A 23,220-nucleotide genomic window follows, 5' to 3' on the forward strand; every position below is an offset into this window, starting at 1 on the left:
CATTACAAAAAAGATTTGTAGGCTAGGTTCACACAGGGCGGATTTAGCCCGTATTTGCTGCGGTCTGCCGTTGCATATCCGCATTGCGGCCAAACCGTTGCGATTGCAGTGCAATGCAGCACAAATGAGTTTGGCCAAAATGCTGTTCTCACAGGGCTTTTTTTTTTCCACTGAGCCGCAATGCAGATAAGCAACGGCACCAGCACCACCGGCAACGTAAGGTACCAGGGGGGGCAGCACCACCACTGGCGGCCCCGCTGCCACCACCGCTACTGGTGGGCCCCCTGCCACCACCGCTACTGGCGGGCCCCCTGCCACCACCGCTACTGGCGGGCCCCCTGCACCCGCCGCTACTGGCGGGCCCCCTGCCACCACCGCTACTGGCGGGCCCCCTGCCACCACCGCTACTGGCGGGCCCCTGCACCCTCCGCTGCTGGCGGGCCCCCTGCCACCACCGCTACTGGCGGGCCCCCTGCACCCGCCCCTACTGGCGGGCCCCCTGCCACCACCGCTGCAGTCGGCACCCCTCCACCCACCGCTACAGGCGGCACCCCTGGCACCACCTACCGCTACTGGCGGCACCCCTGGCACCACCTACCGCTACAGGCGGCACCCCTGGCACCACCGCTACAGGCGGCACCCCAGCCACCACCGCTACAGGCGGCACCCCTGCCACCACCGCTACAGGCGGCACCCCTGCCACCACCTACCGCTACAGGCGGCACCCCTGGCACCACCTACCGCTACTGGCGGCACCCCAGCCACCACCGCTACAGGCGGGCCCCCTGCCACCACCGCTACATGCGGCACCCCAGCCACCACCGCTACAGGCGGCACCCCAGCCACCACCTACCGCTACAGGCGGCACCCCTGCCACCACCTACCGCTACAGGCGTTCCCCCCAGCAACCACCGCTACAGGCGGCACCCCTGCAACCACCGCTGCCAGCACCATTACCAACAGCCACGGAGCCCCAACACACGCCTTATGATACCAACGGCCGAAGGTAAACTTATTATGCGTGTCGTACACTCATTCCCACATTCATCACACAGCCAGTGCTGCAGGCTATGGATCTGCAAACCTTTTTTTTTTTTTTATTTTTTTTCAGGCAGGAAGTTAATAGTAATCCACCCGACCTCAGACAAATAGAAGAGATGGCGTGGTACCAGCGCATGGGGATTAACGTCTCGAGAATGATTATGCTGGTGAGTTAACCACGTCTTTCATCTTTCGTCACATATCTGAAGCCGGCGGCGGGTGAGTGTAATTTGTGTCCGCACCTCTGCGAGCCACGAGCACAAATACAGAATGGCGCCAGCAGCCTGACGAAATGAGGCAATGCCAAAGCCGCCTTTTGGATTGGCCTATGGTCGCTTCACACAGTGGCAATTCGGCGTGACAAAACTACGCGGAATGGACACTCATGTGAAGTGACGTTCTGCTCGCCTGCATGTGCTTATATCCCTTTCTTGTAGGTTGAAAGTAAGCCCCAAATCTGGGACACAGCCGACGAGGGCTACAGTGACAGAGATGTGAAGGCGGACGCCTGGTTATCAGTGTGCTCGGGGATGTATCCGGATTGGGACACCGCCACAGCTGCCCGTCAAAATGAGATATGTAAGTTGACATTCGTATGTACATAAATTGCTGATTCCCTTGCTATTGCAGCGATGATGTGTCTGATTTACCTGCATTGTTCCTTGCAGCAAAAAGGAGAGAATGAAGAAAGGTAAAATTGGATGGCCTTGTGTGTAACATCTTTACCTTGCAGTGAAAGATGTCAAAAATCGATGGCGGTCTGTCCGCGATCGCTACAAAAAGCATGAAAAGGAGTGTGAAAAGAGTGGCTCTTCTCCCTCAAAAAAGAAATGTCCATATGCTGAAGAGCTGGCGTTTATAAGAAGCGGCAGACAACTGCGACCGTAAGTTCTTTGCGCCACAGCCTCACTGCAAACTGGTTGTCCCGTGCAAGCAAGTGGGCTTATATACTTCTGTATAGCCATATTAATGCACTTTGTAGTACATAGCGTCTTAGCGCGTGTAATCGGGCGATTACACACTGAAATTGGACAGGATCATGGCGACGCAGACGCCAGCGCAGGGAAGGTGAGTTCCGTATGGCACATATTTAATGCACGATGTATATTACAAAGTGCATTAATATGGCCATACAGAAGTATATAACCCCACTTGCTTTTACGGGACAACCCCTTTAATATTGTTGTCCTCCTCTACATAATTGTTGTTTTATCTTACACAGAACCAGCGGTAACGTGCAGCCGTCGCAATCCGCGAGCCAAGAAACCTCAGAAGAATCGGGCCAGCAGGCCACACAATTGTCCGCTGATATAGAAATAAATGCAGGTACCCCAACCTTGGACGACAGCCGACTAAGTGCACCTGATTCAGACCCCAATTGCGTTAGCATTGAAGCGTTGGGACAAACAGCGTCGGCTAGCAGGCCAGGGACCCACAGGGAGCCCAGTTGTGAGCCGGCCGGACGTAGCGTTGTTACCCGGGGACGTAAAAAAAAAAAGAGCTTGATGCAGCCGAAGAAGCAATGGCACTGTTGCGCCGCGCTGACACGGAAGACCAATGGGATACGATGGGTGCGGCAGTGGCGGCACGCATCTGTGAGTTATCCGCAGAGCGTCAATGGGCAATATCGCCAGTTATTTATGCTGCTCTGGAGGTCTTTGCGTCTCCACGCCCTCTCGCCGACTCATGCGAGATTATAAAGGCAATGAAAAATGCCGCATTTGCTGTCAACCCCTCCTCACGAAACTTGTTTCCATCACAATCTTGCCCTGAACAACCAGACAGGGTTGCAAGGACACCAGGCTATCCCATACAGTATGTTTCACACGATAGTGGTTTCACGGAGAACATGACGAGCAGTTCGCCATCACAACAGTCGTTCATGTCACTCATGAACAGCCCTTTGTCACAAACATCACAAAACGCTACCTCAGTATTTAATTCACCACCGGGCAGTTCACAAAGAAGTGAAGTCACATACAGGACTTATACGGCACTTCAGTGACCCCTCAGTCATTGTCAGATCACTGCAATGTCGTGTAATTGATAGGTGCCGTTTGCATCTTCTCAAGAGCCGTTATCGTGTGGTACACAACATGGGATTGCCTGGTGTCCCCTAATTACTCTTGAATGCTGAGGGGGAAGATTGTTAAAAAACTGTATGTCCTCTAACCTGAGCTCCCTGGCCGGCTACAACGCGCCTAAATGCAACACATTCCTTTGGCTTTCTTTCGTTACTGAGTAGATTTTTTGGGGAAAGAAAACAAAGGAATCTATCGTGTATGTACATTTGGCCGTCTGTGTGCCTTACTTAGCACATATTGTCTGGCTGCTAGCTGGATGGCTGTCCTCCAAGGTTGGGGTAATGGTAATTCTGCAAGTCTCTGTCATTTGTTATTTATTCTTTTTTAATTTGTTCTTAAAAAATGTTAATGTTGGGATTTCACCCCGAGATACCCAAAACAGGAGATGAGAGTCGTGCGTCTGGTTGAAGTTAGATTATTTTTGTTCCCTTACTTGAGGCTCGCTATCTCACTTCTCATTGTGGTGGCCCAACTCAGCCAAAATAAACCCCCCAAAAAATTAAAGAATTAATCTGCTCACGAAAGTGTTCTGCCAAATTACTTTGTTTCTATTTAGTAACAACTTGAAAAAGCAGTGCATTAGCGCAAGAAACACGATTTTTGTGTTGTGCAGTTTGTCATGCCATGCTGCAAATAAACATTTTGCTTGAACTTGGTCTTCATCGTTCTTCTGGAGCTGGTTGCCGGGGGATCAAACTGCGATTAGGGCTGCACACCACCCACACAGGAGTACTGCCATGGCACGGCGCCTTTGGGACTATGGAAGTAGTCAGTGAAGTGTTCGCGTACCTGCACAGCGGTTGCAGCAGGACGTCCAGCACCCCAGTTGATGACCGTGTCAAAGGCAGGGTGGAGTTCTTCCACATCTACCTCGGGGCGATATTCCCGGAGGTAGTTGTGAAGAACACAACATGCCTTGACAAGGTCATCAACTGTGGTAGGGTCTACCATTAGGGTAGTCCCTAGAACCCTCCACTGACTAACCATAATCCCGAAGGCACATTCAACCACTCGACGTGCCCGATACCATCACGAAGGGGACTGGATGTGTGGTTCCCGGCAAAGGTTGTGGGGCTGGGAGCGTGACGCCATCTCAGAGAATTTGCATCCCAATCTGTGATGTTCGCAGCACCCGAGAATCCCCAGTACTACCATAGGCGCCGACATCGATGCAAACAAATTTAGAATGTGCATCAGCCACCGCCATCAGGACTACAGAGAAATATTTCTTGTAGTTGTAAAACTTTGAGCCTTAGTGCGGTGGCTGAAGCACACGGACATGTTTGCCATCAACCGCGCCTATGCAGTTAGGAAATTTGGCAACAGTTTGAAAGCCTGCTACAACACGTTGCCAAGTCTCCTCGGATGGTGAAGGCATCACGATGGGCTGCAACTTCTGCCAGATGACGCTGCATGTGCACCTCACAATTTCAGCGATGGTAGATTTACCAACACGAAATTGGAGATGCAGGGATGCATAGCTCTCTCCTGTGGCCAGAAAGCTGAAAGGGAAGCAGAGAAAAAGGGGAAAAGGATTAGTGAAATCAAAAGAACAAAAGTAGCATGTCACATACAGATCCACAGATTACATTTGCAGCATTTTCAGTAAATGGAAAGATGTGGCCAAAGTGACTGGAACTTCCTTGCTATCTGCATTCCATTACAACAATGATGTTGAATAAAGCCTAGACTATTTGTCCATTTTTCCTCTTCATTTATCTGCATCGTACCGTTGCACTACATGGGCAGAGTAATTGTGAAAAAATTAATTTACCTGCGCCATTCCTATACTCAATGTTGCTTAGCGGGACAGATGCAAAGCGGTGGGATTTTTTGGGGTTTGTCACCTCCGGTAACTCGGCTCTGAGATCGTGTTGCCACAGGGGTTTGTAATTGTGTTGTCAGATTATTGGGTACAGGTGCACTAGCTAGCAAGGGATTTATATGAAAAGTTACCGTTTGATATAAAACAACAACCTAAACTCACTCCAGGAGCTGACTGATGCAGCGGTAGAGTACGCCTAGGACTCACACATACGCACATCAACGAGACTGAACTGGCAATGAGTTATGTCGCACTGTGCAGGGGATCTAATTCCATCGCGCTCCCAGACGGATACGTGCGTGCCATAATGCTATGTCAGCGTACAATGCCATTTTAACCAGTCTCCAGTCAGACTCAATCAGTAACTAATTGTTACAAAAGGCATATTTTGGTTACATACCGAAGGGTGATGAGCAGCCTTTCCTCTGCAGTGATCGCTTTTCGCATTCGGGTGTCCTGAAATGTGAGATCCCGGCGCACCAGCTCCAGAAGACGCTCGAAAGCCTCCTGCGGCAGGCGGCAGAACAGGATGAACTTCTCCGGATGGCTAGAGAGAGAAAGACAGAGAGAGACAGTGTGAGACTGTGTGTGTGGTGGGCACAGAAAGACATTGCATCAGAAAGAGAGAGAGAGGGGGAGAGAGAGAGAGAGAGGGAGGGAGGGAGGACAGAGAGAGAGAGAAACAGAGAGATAGAGAGGGAAAGAGAGAGAGAGGGAAACATAAGGGAGAGAGAGAGATACAGAAAGGTAGAGAGAGGGAAAGAAAGAGAGAGAGGGAAAAAGAAGGGAGAGAAATATACACAGAGGTAGAGAGAGGGAGAGAAAGAGGACAGACAGAGGGAAAGAGAGAGAGAGGGGGAGGGAGGACAGAGAGAGAGAGAAACAGAGAGATAGAGAGGGAAAGAAAGAGAGAGAGAGGGAAACATAAGGGAGAGAGAGATATACAGAAAGGTAGAGAGAGGGAAAGAAAGAGAGAGAGGGAAAAAGAAGGGAGAGAAATATACACAGAGGTAGAGAGAGGGAGAGAAAGAGGACAGACAGAGGGAAAGAGAGAGAGAGGGAGGGAGGGAGGACAGAGAGAGAGAGAAACAGAGAGATAGAGAGGGAAAGAGAGAGAGAGGGAAACATAAGGGAGAGAGAGATATACAGAAAGGTAGAGAGAGAGAGGACAGAGAGAGAGGGAAAGAGAGAGAGAGACTGGGAAAAAGAAGGGAGAGAGAGAGATATACAGAGACACAAAGAGAGGTAGAGGGAGAGAGAGAGGAAACAGAGCGAGAGAGAGAGAGAAACAGTGATTAAATAACATTACTGCTTCAGTAGCGGCGAAGCAAATTTCGGGCCATACTAGACGTACTTTTTCAAATCTTGGTAAAGGCTTACAAAGTGCCCCTTCGTCCCACGCTCCATCAACAGGGGATGCACCCAATAGCGCCTGGATCCCCATCCGGTCTGCAACATAAAATTTTCAGCAATACATTAGCCCACTATTCGCAAGTTTAGCAAGTGAAACACACATTTTCATTTCACATATAGCTGACCTTGTTGGATTTTCCTGCCTGCATCAGCAGTACACATATCAGATATTTTCTACGGTAATATTTCCGGAGACGTATACTGCGGCCACTTTCCATCTTGCTATGTTCTTTAAGCTCTGCTGCTTTCTATTCACCACAGTAGCTGCTTTCCCTGAACAAGGGGTCAGTGCTGCTCCGAGTTGGCACAGGGTGTTCCCACTTCCTTCCCTGTTGTGGGGAGGGATCATGACATCACAGGAAGCAGTCGAAATCTGCAGCAAAATCTGCAAGAAAATACGCGACTACACAGCAAATTCCGCAGCGGTATTTTCCGCAGCTTTTTTGAGGCGGATTTTGCGGCGGTTAAACCGCAATAAAGTACGCGTATAAAACCGCAACAAAATTAAGGCTGAAAATGCAGATTTGCCGCAGATGCGGCTGGGTTGCGGCAAATACGCAACGGAAAATACGCAGGACTTTCGCAGCAAATCCGCCCAGTGTGAACCTAGGTGTAAAGTATACATAAATGTTATATATTTCACAATAAACTATATAATGTTTGAATGCTTTTGTAGATGAGGAATACAATTTCAGCATTCAAGGCCACGCACCACAGACACAGGGGTATTGCCAGGCTACGGCATCTGCACAACTAATGAAATAGTGAGTGCATCTCTGACATGTGATGCCAAAGTAATTGAGTGACCAGAACCCCAGTTGATAGCTGTGTCAAAAGCTGCATCAAGTGACTCCACATTTATGTCTGGATTTTCATCCCACACAGAGTTGTGAAGTACACAACAGGCTTTGATCAGAGCATCAACTGTGGTGGGTAAAACCTGGATGGCTGTTGTTAAGACCGTCCACCATAATTCCAAAGGCACACTCCATGACTCTTTATGCCTGACTCAGATGACAATTAAAAATTTTCCTCTGGCCATCCAGTCCTCTTCGTGGGTATGGGCGCAGCAGATCTGTCAAAAAAGGGAATGATTCATCCGATTCCATCGTAAAGAATTTCTGAGTCATGGTTCCCAGAAGAGGTGAAGGGGCTGGCGCATTACAAAATATTGAAAAATTTGCAGTCCAATCTGTGATGTTTGCAGCATTTTAGAATCTCCTGCGCTGCCATAGGCATCAGCATCATTGGCAACAAATCTGTAGCGCCCCATCAAGACCACTGAAAAATCCTTTGAATATTTAAAAGTGTATAATCCTGAGTGCGCTGGCAGAAGCAGGTAGATGTTTACCATCAACTGCGCCAAGACAGTTAGGAAAACTGGTTACAGTTTGAAAGCCTGCTGTAACCTCCAACCAAGTCTCCTTGGTTGGGCAAGGCATTACGATGGGCTGCAATTTCTGCCAAAGAATGTGGCATGTACACCTAACCATTCCGAAAATGGGAGGAGAAAAGATGCATAGCTCTCTCCTGTGACCAACAATCTGCAAAAGAAACCATAAGATAACATAACAATAACATGAATTATTGACTTAATGTTCTGGGGATATTATAATAATGTAACAACCATTTCTACTATACAGCAGTATGTGCTACAAACACATTAAACGAGTCATGAACATATTGTAAAACAGCCATAGTAATGAGGAACAATAATGGGAACATATACTGTGACTCACAATAGAAAGATTTTAAGAACAAAAATTTAATAATTAGCAAATTTAAAAAAAATATTTATTATAGTATATCTAACAAGGTTTTACATTATTGTGTGAACATCTCTGTGTCCCGTTATTACAATCGTATCACATTATGAGTGTTTTTAAACAAAGCAGTGTAAATATTGCTTAAAATAGTAGAAATGCATATACAATATAGCAAATACAATAAATGGTACTTAAGAGACTCTTTCACTATTTTTTGCACCCCTAACTGAGGACAGCACAAGGTAGAGGCGATCACACTGATTACAGTGATATGTCTGCTGTGTGGATCTGTGCAGTAGATTTGGAGAAAATTATATTTTATCAGTAGCAGAAAATCCATAGAGGACTACTCAAAGTAGTCCTGGATATTCACAAGCTGCAGCTATTTATACCCAGCCTCCTGGCACTGACTGACAACTCTCCGCCTATCACTTTGCATAGAGAGAGAGGCCATTTATTGGTTAGAGGGTGGGGTGGGTGTGGCCAGCCGGAAGCTCTGAATATTCAGGACTAGTTCTGTGTCTGGCTGATAATAAAATGTAAGTTTCTCCTAAACTACTGCACAGGTACATAAAGCAGACATATTACCGTAATCAGCATGATGGGTACTACCTGCTGGTGCTCTCAGTAAGGACTACAAAATATGGCAAAAGATTCCTTTAAACATAACTCAGCCCTCATCTGCTGAAATTATATTCTGCATCATAGTGTTGGCATATGTCAAGTCCTGATGCGCTCTCTAGCAGTCTGTCAAATGTGCCAATGGCAAGTCTGCAAAAATATGTTAACTTCTCCGGAAACCTTTAAAAACAAAGAAAACATAATTAGAATATTTCATACATACAAACATGTATATACACACATGCTTACTTATCTTCTCAAATCACTGTAGAGGTTCATGAACTGACCCTTGGGGGGTCTCTCCAAAAGAAGAAGGTGCCCCCAAGTAACTTCTTCTTCTTCTCATTTGCTTCTGTGTGCAAGAAAATAATATATCTTAATCACACATATATACGTATTTATCTCAGTTTAAGAAAAAAAAATAAAAATTATGTAGAATAAAAAATTAAAGAGGTAGGACTAAAAGCTTTAAAAATCAATTACCTGCTGCAGACGTTGTCGTCGCAAGTCATCAATGTAACATTCAGCATCATACGCAAATGATGCCTAAGTAGGCGTACAGGCCTCGCATTGGCTGAATTTGTCTCCATGGCACTGAAAAATACACTGAAGTGCAACAAACTCTATGAGGTTTTCCCTTCTACTGCAAAAAGGGCGACTAGGAGGGAATGGGCAGAAACAAATAAGGTGCTCTCAAAAAGTGGTGGGGTGTACTTATTTTACAAATGATCCACACTTGAGTTCTTTAGTAGCACCAACAGATTGCAAAACCACAGCACATTCCGCAGGGAAAAACCTGCTGATCGTCTTGAGCGGCAGACCCTCGTCCATCAACTACTGATGACCTATCCAGGGGATAGGTCATCAGTTAAATAGACTGGAATACCCCTTTACGTGTACTGTTCCCATTCGGTCTCCACACATGGACCTCATACTGTAGTGCAACTACAACAATAGTGCGATGTGATGCAATAATTCTGTTTCATGGATAGCTATGTAAGGAGAAGTCATCTTATTAATGAAGAACTAAGGAGTTTTTCAGCTCTGTTCCACCAAGATTATAAGCCGCAACGGAAAAAGACCTTAGGGGTTCTGCTACAACACGAGGATATGGCCCAGTGATCACAGGAGCTAGTGTCTGAATTTCTGATGAACAATGGAGGGCACAGAACAAAGGAAGAAAGGCACATATGAAAACAGGCTATTTAATTATGAAATGGGGAAACTCAAAATGTAGAAAAACACTGATAAAAAGCTGTATTATGTGCTTCAGATTTTTCATTTATTATATGTCACAGGCCTAGATACTTCAATAGCTGTATCAGCATGTTTGAGAAGAAAACCTGTATAGACTTGATAACTGAAAAACTTGTCATACCGTGTGGGACTCAAAGAACTGAAAGAATCATATACTAGACAGAGTACCAATACATAAATGAACCCCTCAATTTTGATGAGTCCGGCTGACTAATGTATATGGAGCCTGTCCCGACCCTCCCCCATGGCTGATGTCAGGAAAAAAGAAACGGATGTGTTGGACTTCAATATGCACAATCCTTTTCTTTCTGGAAGGGTATGGTTTCTTCTTAGGGAGAGCACCTAGTGAGGAGACTTATAAGGTCATCCATGCTCCTCTGGGAAATTTATGAAAATGGGAGATGGAGCAATGCCTTTTCAGTGCCACCTATTGGAAGGCAGCATTCCTGCAAGTCAATGCCAGACCTTTTAACAAGCCTTGTTAATAATGTCTAGGAATATAAGCCAAAGCCAGAATCTTCTCCAGAAGGAAAAGATAACTGTCATGTTTCAGTCAGCACATAGTTAAAGGGGTTCTGACATGAATAATTTTTTTATGCTTTAGCAGCCATTGTTCCCTGGTCTGCCTAATGGACCCAGGGAACCCATGGGTTAATGGCTGCTAAAGCATAAAAATCTTATACTTACCTGTTCTCCTGTTGTTGTTGACATCGGGGGGTCATCTCCCGGCAGCATATTAGCACTTTCTGCTTAGGTTAAGCAGCCTGACTAGAGCCACCTGATTGGTGCACGCTGTGCAGTCACGTGGTGCCGAAGAGCCAATCAGGTGGCTCTAATCAGCAGCGCTGCTTAACCTAAGCAGAAAGTGCTAGTATGCCTCCCGGCAGGCAGTCTTCTTCCTCCAGCAGCCGCGCCGCTCCGGGATCGCGCGCATGCGCAGTGGAGAGGTGCCCTCTGACAGGAGTCAGGACGGGCTGCGTCTCCACTGCGCATGCGCAGCACTCCGGAGTTCAGCCGGACGGACGGGCCGCCCACAGCAAGCACTGCTTGTGACGTGCTTGCTGTGGCGGTCCGTCCGTTGACCTCGGAAGTGCCTGACGGACGGACCAGAGCAGGAAGCGGTCTTTTTGACCGCTCCTGCTCTGCTTTAAAGGCACAGAAGAAGATGCCGGCTGGAGGGGACATGCCTGGCGATCGGGCCAGGCCAGGCAAGGTGAGTACAATTTTTTTTTTTTCATGTCAGAACCCCTTTAATTATTTGCCAGCACACCTTGTTTCTGTAGGCTCTGTCCAGACAAGCCAGGGTTAACAGCTCCTGTGCTTCCTACCATTGGTTAATTACCCTGCTAGTGTCTAAGAGGTGTGCTGGTGATTGACATGTCTGTCTGCCAATCAGCTTCTCCCGCCTCCCTATAAGTTCCAGCTCTGGCTGCCTGGGAGTTGCCAATTACTCTTCAGTGATCCCTGAGCAGTCCTGCTGCTCAGACCTTCTGAGTGTCTGGCTCTGTTACTTTGTTCCATTCCCTGTGTGTTTGACTTCTGTCCTGCTCCAGTTGAGGTTACCTTGTCTCGATCCAGCTCTGCCTTTGTCCTGTGGTTTTCCTGTTGTGTTGGTTTATTCCATCTGCCTAGCCTGTCAGTACTAGTAAGTTGTTCTCTGCATAGGTACAGCGGTTCCTTCCTGTGCTGCCTCTAGGCAGCGTACGGCCAGTGTTGGCAGCCTGGACCTGTCCACCTTTGCGGCTACCTCCAGGAAGGGACATTGGCATGGGTGAGGGTCAGGGAGTCCCATGCCATGCGTACCTGTGCACACTACTAGTACTGTAACAATAACCATGTACAGACAGCTGTTTCAGGGTTTTGCCCCTAAACAGTGTGCAGTACGTTGCTGGCTAGGGTAGTTGAGGGCCTATGACATGGGTCAGGAAGGGTATCGTTTCTCCTTGGGGAGAGCACCTGGTGAGGAGTCTTATAAGGCCATGCATGCACTCCTGGGAAATGTATGCTAATGGAAGGATGTCTTCTGCGCCTTTCCTATTAATGATCTATCCTCAGGCTAGGTCTACAATAGTTGATCGGCAGGAATACGTCACTCAGGATACCCAGTGATCAGCTGATCGCCCGGTCCGCTGTCAGTACAGTAGGGTGGCACATAGTCATTGGGATTGGATCAAGATGTCTAACAGGTGGCTTTACTTCTAATTAAATCAATGGGTCCGAAACCACCTATAACACTTCTGGTTTCGGCCCAATGAAGAGTCAGAAGTGTAATAGGCAGCTTTGATCACATTGATTGAGGGACACCGTGTAATTCTACAAGTAGGTTTCCTTAGTGTGCTATGGTTCACTGTAGCAATGAAATGGTTAACTTATTAGCTTACCTATTTATACTGGGGCACTTTGTTCTTGCTTTGCCTGAATATCAATGCAGTTTGCTCCTTGTGTTTCAGTAAACTTCCAAACCGGTCAAACTTGCGATATCCAGCCTTGTCAAGCCGGAGTGTGTTCAGCTATGCTACACTGTTGCCAGTAACAGATCAGCTCGTCTTTGCTGCCAGGCTACCCCGTGATCACCAGTCAGATTGCAGCTTTTAGGATCCACTAAACAGTGCTTCATTATGTGTTATTACACTGTGTAATCTAGAAGTCAGTGACTCCTTTTAACCCCTCAATGACGCAGCTCCTTTTTTTTTTTCCATTTTCATTTTTTCCTCCCCCCCCCTTTAACCCCTTGAGTGGCAGGTTTCCTACCACCCTGTCGTGCCCACCAAGGCAGGTTTTTTAAAATGGTCTAATCATTGAATTTCAACTAATTTTGCAGTTGCGTCTCAAGAGCCATAACTTTTTCATTTTTCCATTGACATGGCCATATAAGGGCTTGTTTTTTGCAGGACAAGTTGTGATTTTTTAAAACGGGGGGAGGAAAAAAAGGAATGGGGGAAAAAGAAAAAAAGGGGCCATGTCATTAAGGGGTTAAATAATGCATTAACTTCCTTCTCTGGGTCATTACGACGCACACGGATACCACGTGTATGATTATATTTTTGATTTTTTTTTTTACCAAGTAAAGGGAGACAAATGTTTTTATAATTTTTTTAAATAATTTTTTTACTTTTGTTTTTTTTTAAATTTTTTTTTTGTCCCTTTAGGGGACTTCCACAGGGACCCATCAGGACCCCCTGATCACATTCCGGGGGTCCGATGGTGACAGCCCTTTACATGCTGCAGTGACAGCCCTTTACATGCTGCAGTCACATAGACTGCAGCATGTAAAGGGTTAACACAGCAGAGATCGGAGGTTTTTCTCTGATCTCTGCTGTAAGAGCTGGTACCTAGCTGTCCTCTGACAGCCAAGCACTAGCTCTCCCTGCCACAGAGACCATCGGCTTGCTTCTGACAAGCCGATGGTCTCTATGGCAACCTATAAACAAAGCAGGGGATTTAGAAGCAGGAGATTGCCGGCAGATCGGCAATATCTTCTGCTGGTTTTTCAATATCCTGCTTTGTTCTCTGTGGGACTGTGCAGGCAGAGCACACTGTCACAGCTTGTGGCAGTGTGCTCTGCAGCTCCCATAGTGATACATAGCCCGGAAATCTTCCGGGCTATATCGCTATGGGCAGGGGAGCTCGTCCCGGAAAATTTCCGGGCGTGCCACTCAAGGGGTTAAAAGAATTGTAACTCCTTTATTTATCCATCGACGTCGCTGTATGAGGTCCTGTTTTTTGTGGGACACGTTGTATTTTTCAATGGTGCTATTTAAAGTACCATAAAATGTACTGAAAAACTTTAAAAAAATTCTAAGTGGAGTAAAGTGAAAAAGAAACGACATTCGCCCATCTTTTAGTGCGTCTTGTTTCTACGGCGCACAAACTGCAACAAAAACGACATGATAACTTTATTCTATGGGTCAGTACAATTGCTACGATACCAAACTTGTGTAGGTTTTTTTTTACTATACTACTTTTTTTTTTTTTTTCAAAGACATTTAATTTTTTTCAATTATTTTCTGCAGTCATCTTGTGCGCGCAATAACTTTTTTTACTTTTCTGTCAACGTAGTTGAGTGAGGGTTCATTCTTTGTGGAATGTCCTGTAGTATCCGTTAGTACCAATTCGGAATACATACGACTTTTTTGATCGCGTTTTTTCTGTGAGACAGGGTAACTGAAAAAGTGCATTCCTGGCGTTATTTTTTTTGTTCGGACGACGTTCACCGTGCGGGGTAAATAATGTGCTACTTTGATAGATCGGACTTTTACGGATGCGGCGATACCAAATACGTATTTTAATTTAATGATTTAGATTTTTTAATAATATGGCAAAAGGGGGGTGACCTAAACTTTTATTACTTTTTTTTTACAATTAAAAAAACTTTATTGATCTTTTTTACTTTTAAGTTCCTCTGGGGGACTACAACATGCAATGCTTTGATCGCTCCTGCAGTATGACGTAATGCTACGGCATTACGTCATACTGCAATTTGACAGGCAGCCTATCAAGTCACCCCACGGGGATGACTTGATAGGCAGTCACCTAAGGCAGCCAAGGGGCCCCACGACCTGTCTTCATACATACCCCGACGCTCCAGGACGATGTCCTGGAGCGGGAAGGGGTTAAAGAGGATCTGCACTTTAAGCCGATTTCCTTTTGAGAATAAACTGCCACGTGCGTACAAAGAATAACAGTATTTCACGCCCTTATATGACTTCTATTCTGCATTTTTTTATTATGTCTAATTTTCAGTTTTCACTGAGCCAGCAGATGCAGACAAGCTGCTATGATGGCTTTCATACACTGTACACATAGGTAAGCTATCTCTCTGTAGCACACCCTCATAAAGTAACAACAGTATACAGGACATTATAGAGCAGTACTGAGCAGTGTAGATGTGAATCCAGTAGCTATGAGACAATAAACACTATTATCTGCAGCATCATCTGTGTGAGTCTCTGTATTTATCTCCCTCTACTTTCCATAGGTAGCATAAGACAACACTCTCCCTCACTTCTTATTTTCTATCTTGGTGTCTCTGCTACTAGAGATTGGTTTCACATGACAACAGGCAGTGGACAGAAAATTAGAAGGAAGGCAGACCTCTAGTGACTTGTATTTTAGTTATTTTTCAACAGAAATACTTAATTGTAGGTATATAAAGTGCTTTGCACTTTTTCTAGTTATCACATTGATTATGACATAAGCACAGGTTTGTTCTGCTGACAGATGGACTACCGCTCTAAAGGGCGGGAGCAGAGAAACCTCCAGTCATGTAGCACAACATAGAAGCAGTTTACAGGAGGAATAGTGAAACCTTTGCCACCCACCACAACTCTGTGATGTAATTATGGGGGTGCCAATAGGTTGCTATGACAATGAGAGGTCTGATCATGGCCTCCAGGACCTACATGTAAGACAGATAATTAGACCCTAACTCTGGCAGGATCTACTAGGAAGCTGTTTTAGGCATACTATATAAGTAGAGCAATGTAGTATTCAGCAATTATACATTTCCCTTGAGGGACAAAAAATTGTGTGAAAGAAAATTTAACCTCATAATGATGGGCCCATTATTGACCTTAATAACCAATTTTTCAGTTTTTTTCATTGTAAATTCCTAGAGCCATAACTTTTTAATTTTTCCATTCGACATAGCAGTATGCGGGCTTGGTTTATTTTTTAATGGTATCATTTTGGGGTACATATAATGTATTATATAACTTTTATTAATGTTTTTGGGTGGGAAGTTCTTTGAATTTCATTTTTTATGGTTTTCAGCATGCAGAATAAATAGTGTGATAACATTATTCTCTGGGTCAGCCTGGTTCCAGTACATTTTTTTTAATGTTTTGCTATATTTTACATTAAAAATACTTTGTTTTTGTGCCATAACATTCTAAGAGCCATAACATTTTTATTTTTCCATCAACAGATCTCAATGAGTATTTGTTTTTGCAGGATGAGCTCTAGTCTTCACTTATCCCCAAGACATCTGGACAATCCCTGACGCATGGAATTTCAGGCGTGCCCTAAAGACTCACCTCTTTAAAGAAGCATACCAACTCTCCTGACCTAGTCCCCATCCTGAGATCACTCCCATCATGTACACTCCCTGCCCCCGTAACCCACCTCACCCCATCCTGACTGAGCACCCCATGCCCTAAAAGCGCTGCGGAATAAGTTGGCGCAATCCAAATAATAATTATCATCATCCCATTTTTGGAAACACATAATCACTTTTTATTCCTTTTTCCGTTTTTTTTTTAGAGACAAGATTTATAAAACCTAGAATTCAGACATCTTTTTTTTTTATTTTTAGTACATTCACTGTTCGTTCTATTGAATTAATTCGTCGGTATGCATCAGAATGATTACATCAGAACCAAATTTATATATTTTTACTACCTTTTCACACTTAAAGGGCTCCCACACACTTGTATTTTTTTAACGCAATTGTCAATGGGACTTTCTAATTTTAAAAACGCATCGCAAGTTGGTGCTTCTGCAATTTTTTGCACAATGCGTTTTTAACATTAGAAAATCCCATTGACATTTGCATTAAAAAAACATAGCGTTAACGCAACGTTAAAAAAACGCACGTGTGTGGGAGCCCTAAAGGAAAAAAAAAGATGTATTTCATTTAAAAGAACCATCATTTCTATCATCCATCAATGGTGCTGTGTGGGGCTTTTTTTTTTGCAAGAGAAGTTGTACTTTTTAATGTTACCATTTGGTGATTCATCTGATTTTTTTGATTGCTTTATATCCACTTTTTGTAAGGTGAAATATGCAAAATTAGCTATTTTGGCCATGTATTTCTATTTTCTTTTTTATGGTGTTCATCGGGCGGGTTAAATAATGTAATCATTCTTTTACATGAGTCATTACAAATGTGGTGATAGAAAAGGGTAGGGCTTTGACTTTAGTTTTTTTTTTTATATATTTACTTTTTTTGGTCCCATTAGGGGACTTGAATTTTATCAAGCATGATTGTTCCTATAATACACTGCAATATTTCAGTATTGCAGTGTTTTATATTGGCATATCAGACCCTGCCTCTGGCTAGGTTTCATAGACCATAATAGATGGAATGCCCATAGGCCATCTTCAAGACTCTGGGTAGCTAAGAAACCCATTGGCATCCCACAATCACATCCAGTTTCTCTGCTCCCCACCACCTATCATCAGGCAGCTGAGCCAATACTATTACTGGCACAGGAGATTTGTGCAGACCTTATTAAAAAAATTATAATACATTTTGTTATTTGTATAGTGGCAACGTATTCCGCAGAGCTTACAAGTAATTTTATTATCCCCACCAAGCTGGGTACTTATTTCACTAACCTCAGAAGCATGGAAGGCCGAGTCAAACTTTTGCCGGCTACCTGAACTATGCGGGGATTAAACACGCAACCTTCAGCTTAGGACTGCACTTCTGCTGCCTTAAAGGGGTTGTCCCGCGCCGAAACGGGTTTTTTTTTTTTTCAACCCCCCCCCCCCCCCCCCGTTCGGCGCGAGACAACCCCGATGCAGGGACTGAAAAAAAGAACAGCACAGCGCTTACCTGAATCCCCGCGCTCCGGTGACTTCTATACTTACCGGTTGAAGATGGCCGCCGGGGTCTGCTCCCTCCGTGGACCGCAGCTCTTCTGTGCGGTCCATTGCCGATTCCAGCCTCCTGATTGGCTGGAATCGGCACGTGACGGGGCGGAGCTACACGGAGCCCCATTGAGAAGATAAGAAGACCCGGACTGCACAAGCGCGTCTAATTTGGCCATTCGACCATTTTAGACGGCGAAAATTAGACGGCAACCATGGAGACGAGGACGCCAGCAACGGAACAGGTAAGTGAAAAACTTTTTATAACTTCTGTATGGCTCATAATTAATGCACAATGTACATTACAAAGTGCATTATTATGGCCATACAGAAGTGTATAGACCAGGGGTGGGCAATTAATTTTCCCATGGGGCCACATGAGAAATTGGAATGGTTTTAGAGGGCCAGACCAACATACGAAGGCTCCATGCACATTGCCTTAATGGGGCCGTATTCCAGCCGCCCGATTTGCGGCCAGAATACGGCCGCCATTGAAAATGAATGGCGCTGTAATATCTAGCAAATCTTCAGATACCCGTGCCCGCTCTGCCTCCGTCAAGTTCTTGTATTTCTCTCCGTGTTTAGTCTCATAATGGCGATGCAAATTGTAATCTTTAAATACAGCTATCTGCTCTCCACAAACTAAACACACAGCTTTACCTTTGGTTTCAGTAAATAGATATTTAGAAGTCCATTCTTTGTTAAAAACTCGGCATTCTGCATCAATTTTTCTTTTTTTAATGTTAGCCGCCATATTTAAGGGTTAACAGCTAACCTCGGAAAATAGATTTTTTTAATACACAGTAGTATGCTCCTAGGAGAGGGCACAGAGAGCTGCCCCTAGAAGAGAGATTAAAAAGTGAATATTATTAGTATTATTATTCTAATTACAATGCAAAGGGAAAAGTCCTGACACTTACCAATGACGAGCGTGGAACGATTGTCCTGGCACTCCCCAAGCTCCGCAACGAGCATCCTGGCACTCAGAAGTTACAGTGGCATCACTTACTCAGCATCGGGAAGCAGTGAAACTACAAACTCCGAAGCCTTGTCCATTTTGTTAACTTATGTGCTGTTTAATAAAGTTATTCAAGCCTACGTCATTGGTAGAGGTGCTTGAATAAGTAAGGCCTGAATAACTATTAGCACAGCACAGAAGTGAACAAAATGGACAAGGCTTCGGAGTGCATAGTTTCGCTGCTTCCCGTTGCTGACACCGGACTCATTAGTGAGTCACCAGGACACTCTTTGCGGGCCGGTCCGAGCTATTCAGCGGGCCGGATGTGGCCCGCGGGCCGTGCTTTGCCCAGGTCTGGTATAGACCCACTTGCTGCCGCGGGACAACCCCTTTAACACCCTGACCACATTATTCCAATATGCCATAAAATGCGGCCCATTAGTAAGACCACAGAAAAAGGCCTATTGGTGGACATTAAGGGGTTAAATAAAGTTTCATTAAAGCATCCAGAAGGGAAAAAACATAATTTTTCTGTGCCAGAATAAAAAGTGATCAATTTTTCTGCATGTATCTTCACATGGTATCCCGAAAGCTACAACTCATCTCACAAAAAACAGAACCTCACACAGGTCAGTTGGTGGAGTAACAGAAATAAAATGGCTCTTTGGAATACGACAATACAAATAGAATTTAAAAAAAAAAAAATGATTGCCCAAAAGTATACATAAAAAATATAAATTTGGTATTGTCAGAGTCGTGTTGACCAGCACAAGAAAGTTAACATGTCATTCCTACCATACAGAAAACGCTGTTAAAAAAAAAAGTGGAATTTCCGTTTGATTATTAGGTTTCAAACAATACATTATATGTACCCCAAAGTTCTCTCATTAAAGGGGTTCTGCCATTAAAAAAAAAAAAATTCTGTACCTATTCCTCCCCAAGTAGCCTTCTTACAAGATCTTCCCCTCCCCGATTTTCTCCTGACATCTCCAGTTCCCCGCGTCACCTCACCTGCTGCCTGCTGTGGAAGGCAGCCTTAGTGAGCAGGTGCAGGGTCTCGCTGCTATAGATACTGTATGAACACTAGCGGTGGGACCCGGCGCATGCGCACTAAAGCAAGTTGCTGAGGATCGGAATTCCCCGCTAGGCAGGGAACGCTACATCACTAGTGACCGGGTACACTGACCTGCAGGAAGGAGAATGCCAGCAATAGACTCTACATTACAGGAAGAAGAGGATCCGGCTGACTGAAGGTGAGGTGACCCTGGGGGGAAGGGGACTGGAGGCGCCAGGAGATCGGTGAGGAGAAGATCTGGTAAGTAGACTGCTTGGGGAGAAATAGGTAAGTAAAAAAATTTTTTATTTTTTTATGACAGAACCCTTTTAAGGCTGGGCTCACAAGAGCGTGCTGTAAAACGCTACCCTTTATTGCTGTGTGAGCCGGCATATCGCCTTATATGGCAGCCATTTTTCACTGCACATGACAGCGTATCTCACAAACGCTGTCATGCACAGTCTGACTTTTCTTTGATTTTATGCTGTTGCTTAGTGACACTGTGTATAAACGCAGCACATATACAATGTAATTACATATTACGCGCCCATAGAAAACAATAGGGCTCTGTCGTGCATAATATGGGGTTAAATAGAACATGCTGCATTCTTTTTTACACACATATTATATACAATCTATATACACGCAAGTTTGAATGGATCAATGAAAATCAATGTATTTTCATTGACTCCATTCACTGCATATTATGCGCGTAATGCACTATTAAATTACGCTGTTTTACGCCTGCAAAAAACAAACCCTCAGGGCTCAGTCAGACGGGCGTTTTTCCACGCGATTTGCGCATGCGCATGCGTACGGCGACTTTATAAAACCATTGCTTTGCAATGGTATCGGACACATGAGCGCTTTTTATGTGCTCGTCCGATAAATTATAGAACAGAAATCGCAGATCGCAACTATCTGCGATCTGCGATTCCTGTTCTCTTCTCTATATGCGCTCAATGGGGCCGGCGGCAGCAGCGCCGACCCCATTGAGAACATATAGTAGACAAATCATTCTCCTCTGCCACAGCTGTAACAGCTGTGGCAGAGAAGAATGATGTTTGCCCATTGAATTTAATGGAGCTGGCAATACAGCCGTCTCCATTGAAAGCAATGGGCTGCCGGCGAGCGCGGGATGAATTTTCGGGAAGGGCTTAAAAATATAAGCCCTTCCCTGCGATTCATCCAGAAATGTGTAAAAACAAAACAAAAAAATATATATACTCACCTTGTCCCGGCAGACGGAGTTCAGCCGCGGCCGGCGGCAGTTCTCCTGAACTGCTCTGTGTAGTATTCAGCAGCCGGGGATTTAAAATCCCCGCCTGCTGAATGAGCTGCCTCTGATTGGTCACAGCCTGACCAATCAGAGGCAGCTCTCACTCACACCCATTCATGAATGACAGCTGAGAGCTGCCCCTGATTGTCTCAGCGCAGGGACCAATCAGAGGCAGCACTCACTCACCCATTCATGAATGGGTGTGAGTGAGAGCTGCCTCTGATTGGTTAGGCTGTGACCAATCAGAGGCAGTTCATTCAGCAGGCAGGGATTTTAAATCCCCGGCTGCTGAATACTACAGAGAGCAGTTCAGGAGAACTGCCGCCGGCCGCGGCTGAACTCCGTCTGCCGGGACCAGGTGAGTATATGTATATATATTTTTTTTTACACATTTCTGGATGAATTGCAGGGAAGGGCTTCTATATTTAAGCCCTTCCCGAAAATTCATCGTGAGATCGCCTGCAGCGCATTGCTTTCAATGGAGGCGGCTGTATTGCCGGCTCCATTGAATTCAATGCGCTGGACAGCTCCGGCCCGTTTCTATTGAAACGCGGCTAGGAGCAGTTTTTTCGGGCAATTTTTCGGCCCCGGTCACGCGATTTGCGGATGCGCATCCGTCATGCGATCCGCAAATCGCGGGAAAAAACGCCCGTGTGACTAAGGCCTCATAGAGCAAAAGCGTTATGGTTCTTGGACCAATGAGAAAATGGAAAAACTGAATGGCACACGGAGCAGGCTTACCTCCTGATCCTGCTCCATACACACCCCACATGTGTTGGACGTACATGTACACTAGATGGCGAAAGGGTTAATAAAGTTTATTTTTTTCAAAGAATGTGTCTGTGTATTTTACGGCTCTTTCACACAACCGTATTGTTACACCATATTCCATGTGCAAGTTTTGCATGCGGAATACGCTGTACCAATCTGCCATAGGGTCCCATGCTGCCGAGCACACATGTCGCGCGAAATATGTGCGCAATAAAGATCGCAGCATGTTCTATCTTGGCATGTATTACGTGCGCATTCACATCAAGATAGTGCATGGCAATCCGTGGCCCACAGCAAGTACGCAATGTCATTGCTGCAGGCCACGCAACTGTCACATGCGGATGGCATTCAGCGAATTACGCTCGTGTGCTGCCAGCTTTACCGCAATATTTTCATGGGGACGCAACTCCGAGATGTAGTGTAAAAGTGGACTGAACAGACTCTTATACACTTTTCCGCCACATGCATTAATTCTGCTTAAATAGCCCCACGGTGCTTAGCGCCGCGTTACGGTCATCAATCACATCCGTCGCCACTACACAATCTGTCGTATCTATCCGTCATATCCAACAAATGGCGCACTCCGTGTCGTATATACGCAGCCTGCTACCCTCTATCATCTTGAATACCAATTTGGAACGACTGCGTATCCACCCCGCCAGCCATATACTGCGTGTGTATGGAATATATATTAGTGGAAGGAGGATACGAGATGACAGAGACAAATGTCAGCAGGCACAGGAATTGCTACATACTGGGTGCGGAGATTAGAAGGCCACAATCACCGGACAATATGTTCTAATTCACAGCAGCGCAAAAAGCAGCATTGTGGCAATAGGCAGCCGGGAAGGTAAGTGAAGGTTATCCTGCTAATCAGTCACTTCCCTGATTAGCAGGTGGTGCCAGTGGGGAAAAAAGCGAAGAATAAGCCATTCTCTCCCCCTCCCCCCACTACACTCGTCTGCCTCAGGCAACATCCCAGCCCCTGCAATGCAACATGCATTGTGTCTATTACCTCTCTCCAGACCTAAGGGTTCAGACAGAGCTGCCATCTTAACTCCAGCAGTCACATGCCCAGGAGTTCCCCACTGAGGAGGAGGAGGAGGAGGAGGCAGCTGCTCAGCCCACAAGCCTAGAGATGCTGTGTGCATCCTGGCAGCCCGTATCATCCTCCTCCTCCTCCTCCTCACATGTAGTGTGGTCCCAGCAGCCGCATGGCATGGCAGGCCGATTAGCTTACTATCTAACGTGCCCGCAGTGCCAGCCAGCACGGTCTGCAGGTTTGATTTTGGTGGCTACTGAGGTAATTATTTACTATGCAGGTAAATATGGTGCTCTGCAGTTGTGGTGAAACTACAACTCCCAGCATCCCCGCAGCAGGTTGGTGATCCTGGATATAAACGATAATACACTGCGATGTAAAATGTCACACTAGGGCTCATGTCCATGGCTGGTCGGAAACGGCATATGGGAGGCCACAGCGGAAGTCTGTGCCTGCCTGCGGCCGAGGACGCTGCGTACCCGCCCAGGTTTTATTTTTTTGTACTGCAGATGTGTG

The 23,220-nt window shown here is 45.6% G+C and overlaps 3 protein-coding genes across 3 annotated transcripts in view; 1 reads left to right on the top strand and 2 right to left on the bottom strand.

Annotated features, from left to right (window-relative positions):
• LIN7B (lin-7 homolog B, crumbs cell polarity complex component) overlaps positions 1–22,730 on the bottom strand; it is a 35,284-nt gene extending 12,554 nt beyond the window's left edge. The window contains exon 1 of the mRNA XM_066607905.1: positions 22,678–22,730. Coding sequence (XP_066464002.1) covers positions 22,678–22,714 — 37 coding nt within the window. The 5' untranslated portion in view covers positions 22,715–22,730. The remainder of the gene's footprint in view (positions 1–22,677) is intronic.
• On the top strand, positions 947–3,118 carry LOC136631497 (uncharacterized). The gene is made up of 4 exons (XM_066605798.1): positions 947–1,208; positions 1,479–1,620; positions 1,775–1,925; positions 2,264–3,118. The coding sequence occupies exons 1-4, from the start codon at positions 1,071–1,073 to the stop codon at positions 2,739–2,741; spliced, it is 909 nt and encodes a 302-aa protein (XP_066461895.1). The 5' UTR covers positions 947–1,070; the 3' UTR covers positions 2,742–3,118.
• LOC136631500 (uncharacterized) lies at positions 3,663–8,109 on the bottom strand. Its single transcript, XM_066605800.1, has 4 exons — positions 6,489–8,109; positions 6,305–6,399; positions 5,351–5,497; positions 3,663–4,627 (listed from the first exon to the last, which is right to left on the bottom strand). Exons 1-4 carry the CDS (start codon positions 6,579–6,581, stop codon positions 4,378–4,380), a joined length of 585 nt encoding a protein of 194 aa, XP_066461897.1. The 5' UTR covers positions 6,582–8,109; the 3' UTR covers positions 3,663–4,377.
• Positions 22,731–23,220: the final 490 nt, after the last annotated feature.

The sequence above is a fragment of the Eleutherodactylus coqui genome, chromosome 6, assembly GCF_035609145.1.
Source record: "Eleutherodactylus coqui strain aEleCoq1 chromosome 6, aEleCoq1.hap1, whole genome shotgun sequence".
Lineage (NCBI taxonomy): Eukaryota > Metazoa > Chordata > Amphibia > Anura > Eleutherodactylidae > Eleutherodactylus > Eleutherodactylus coqui.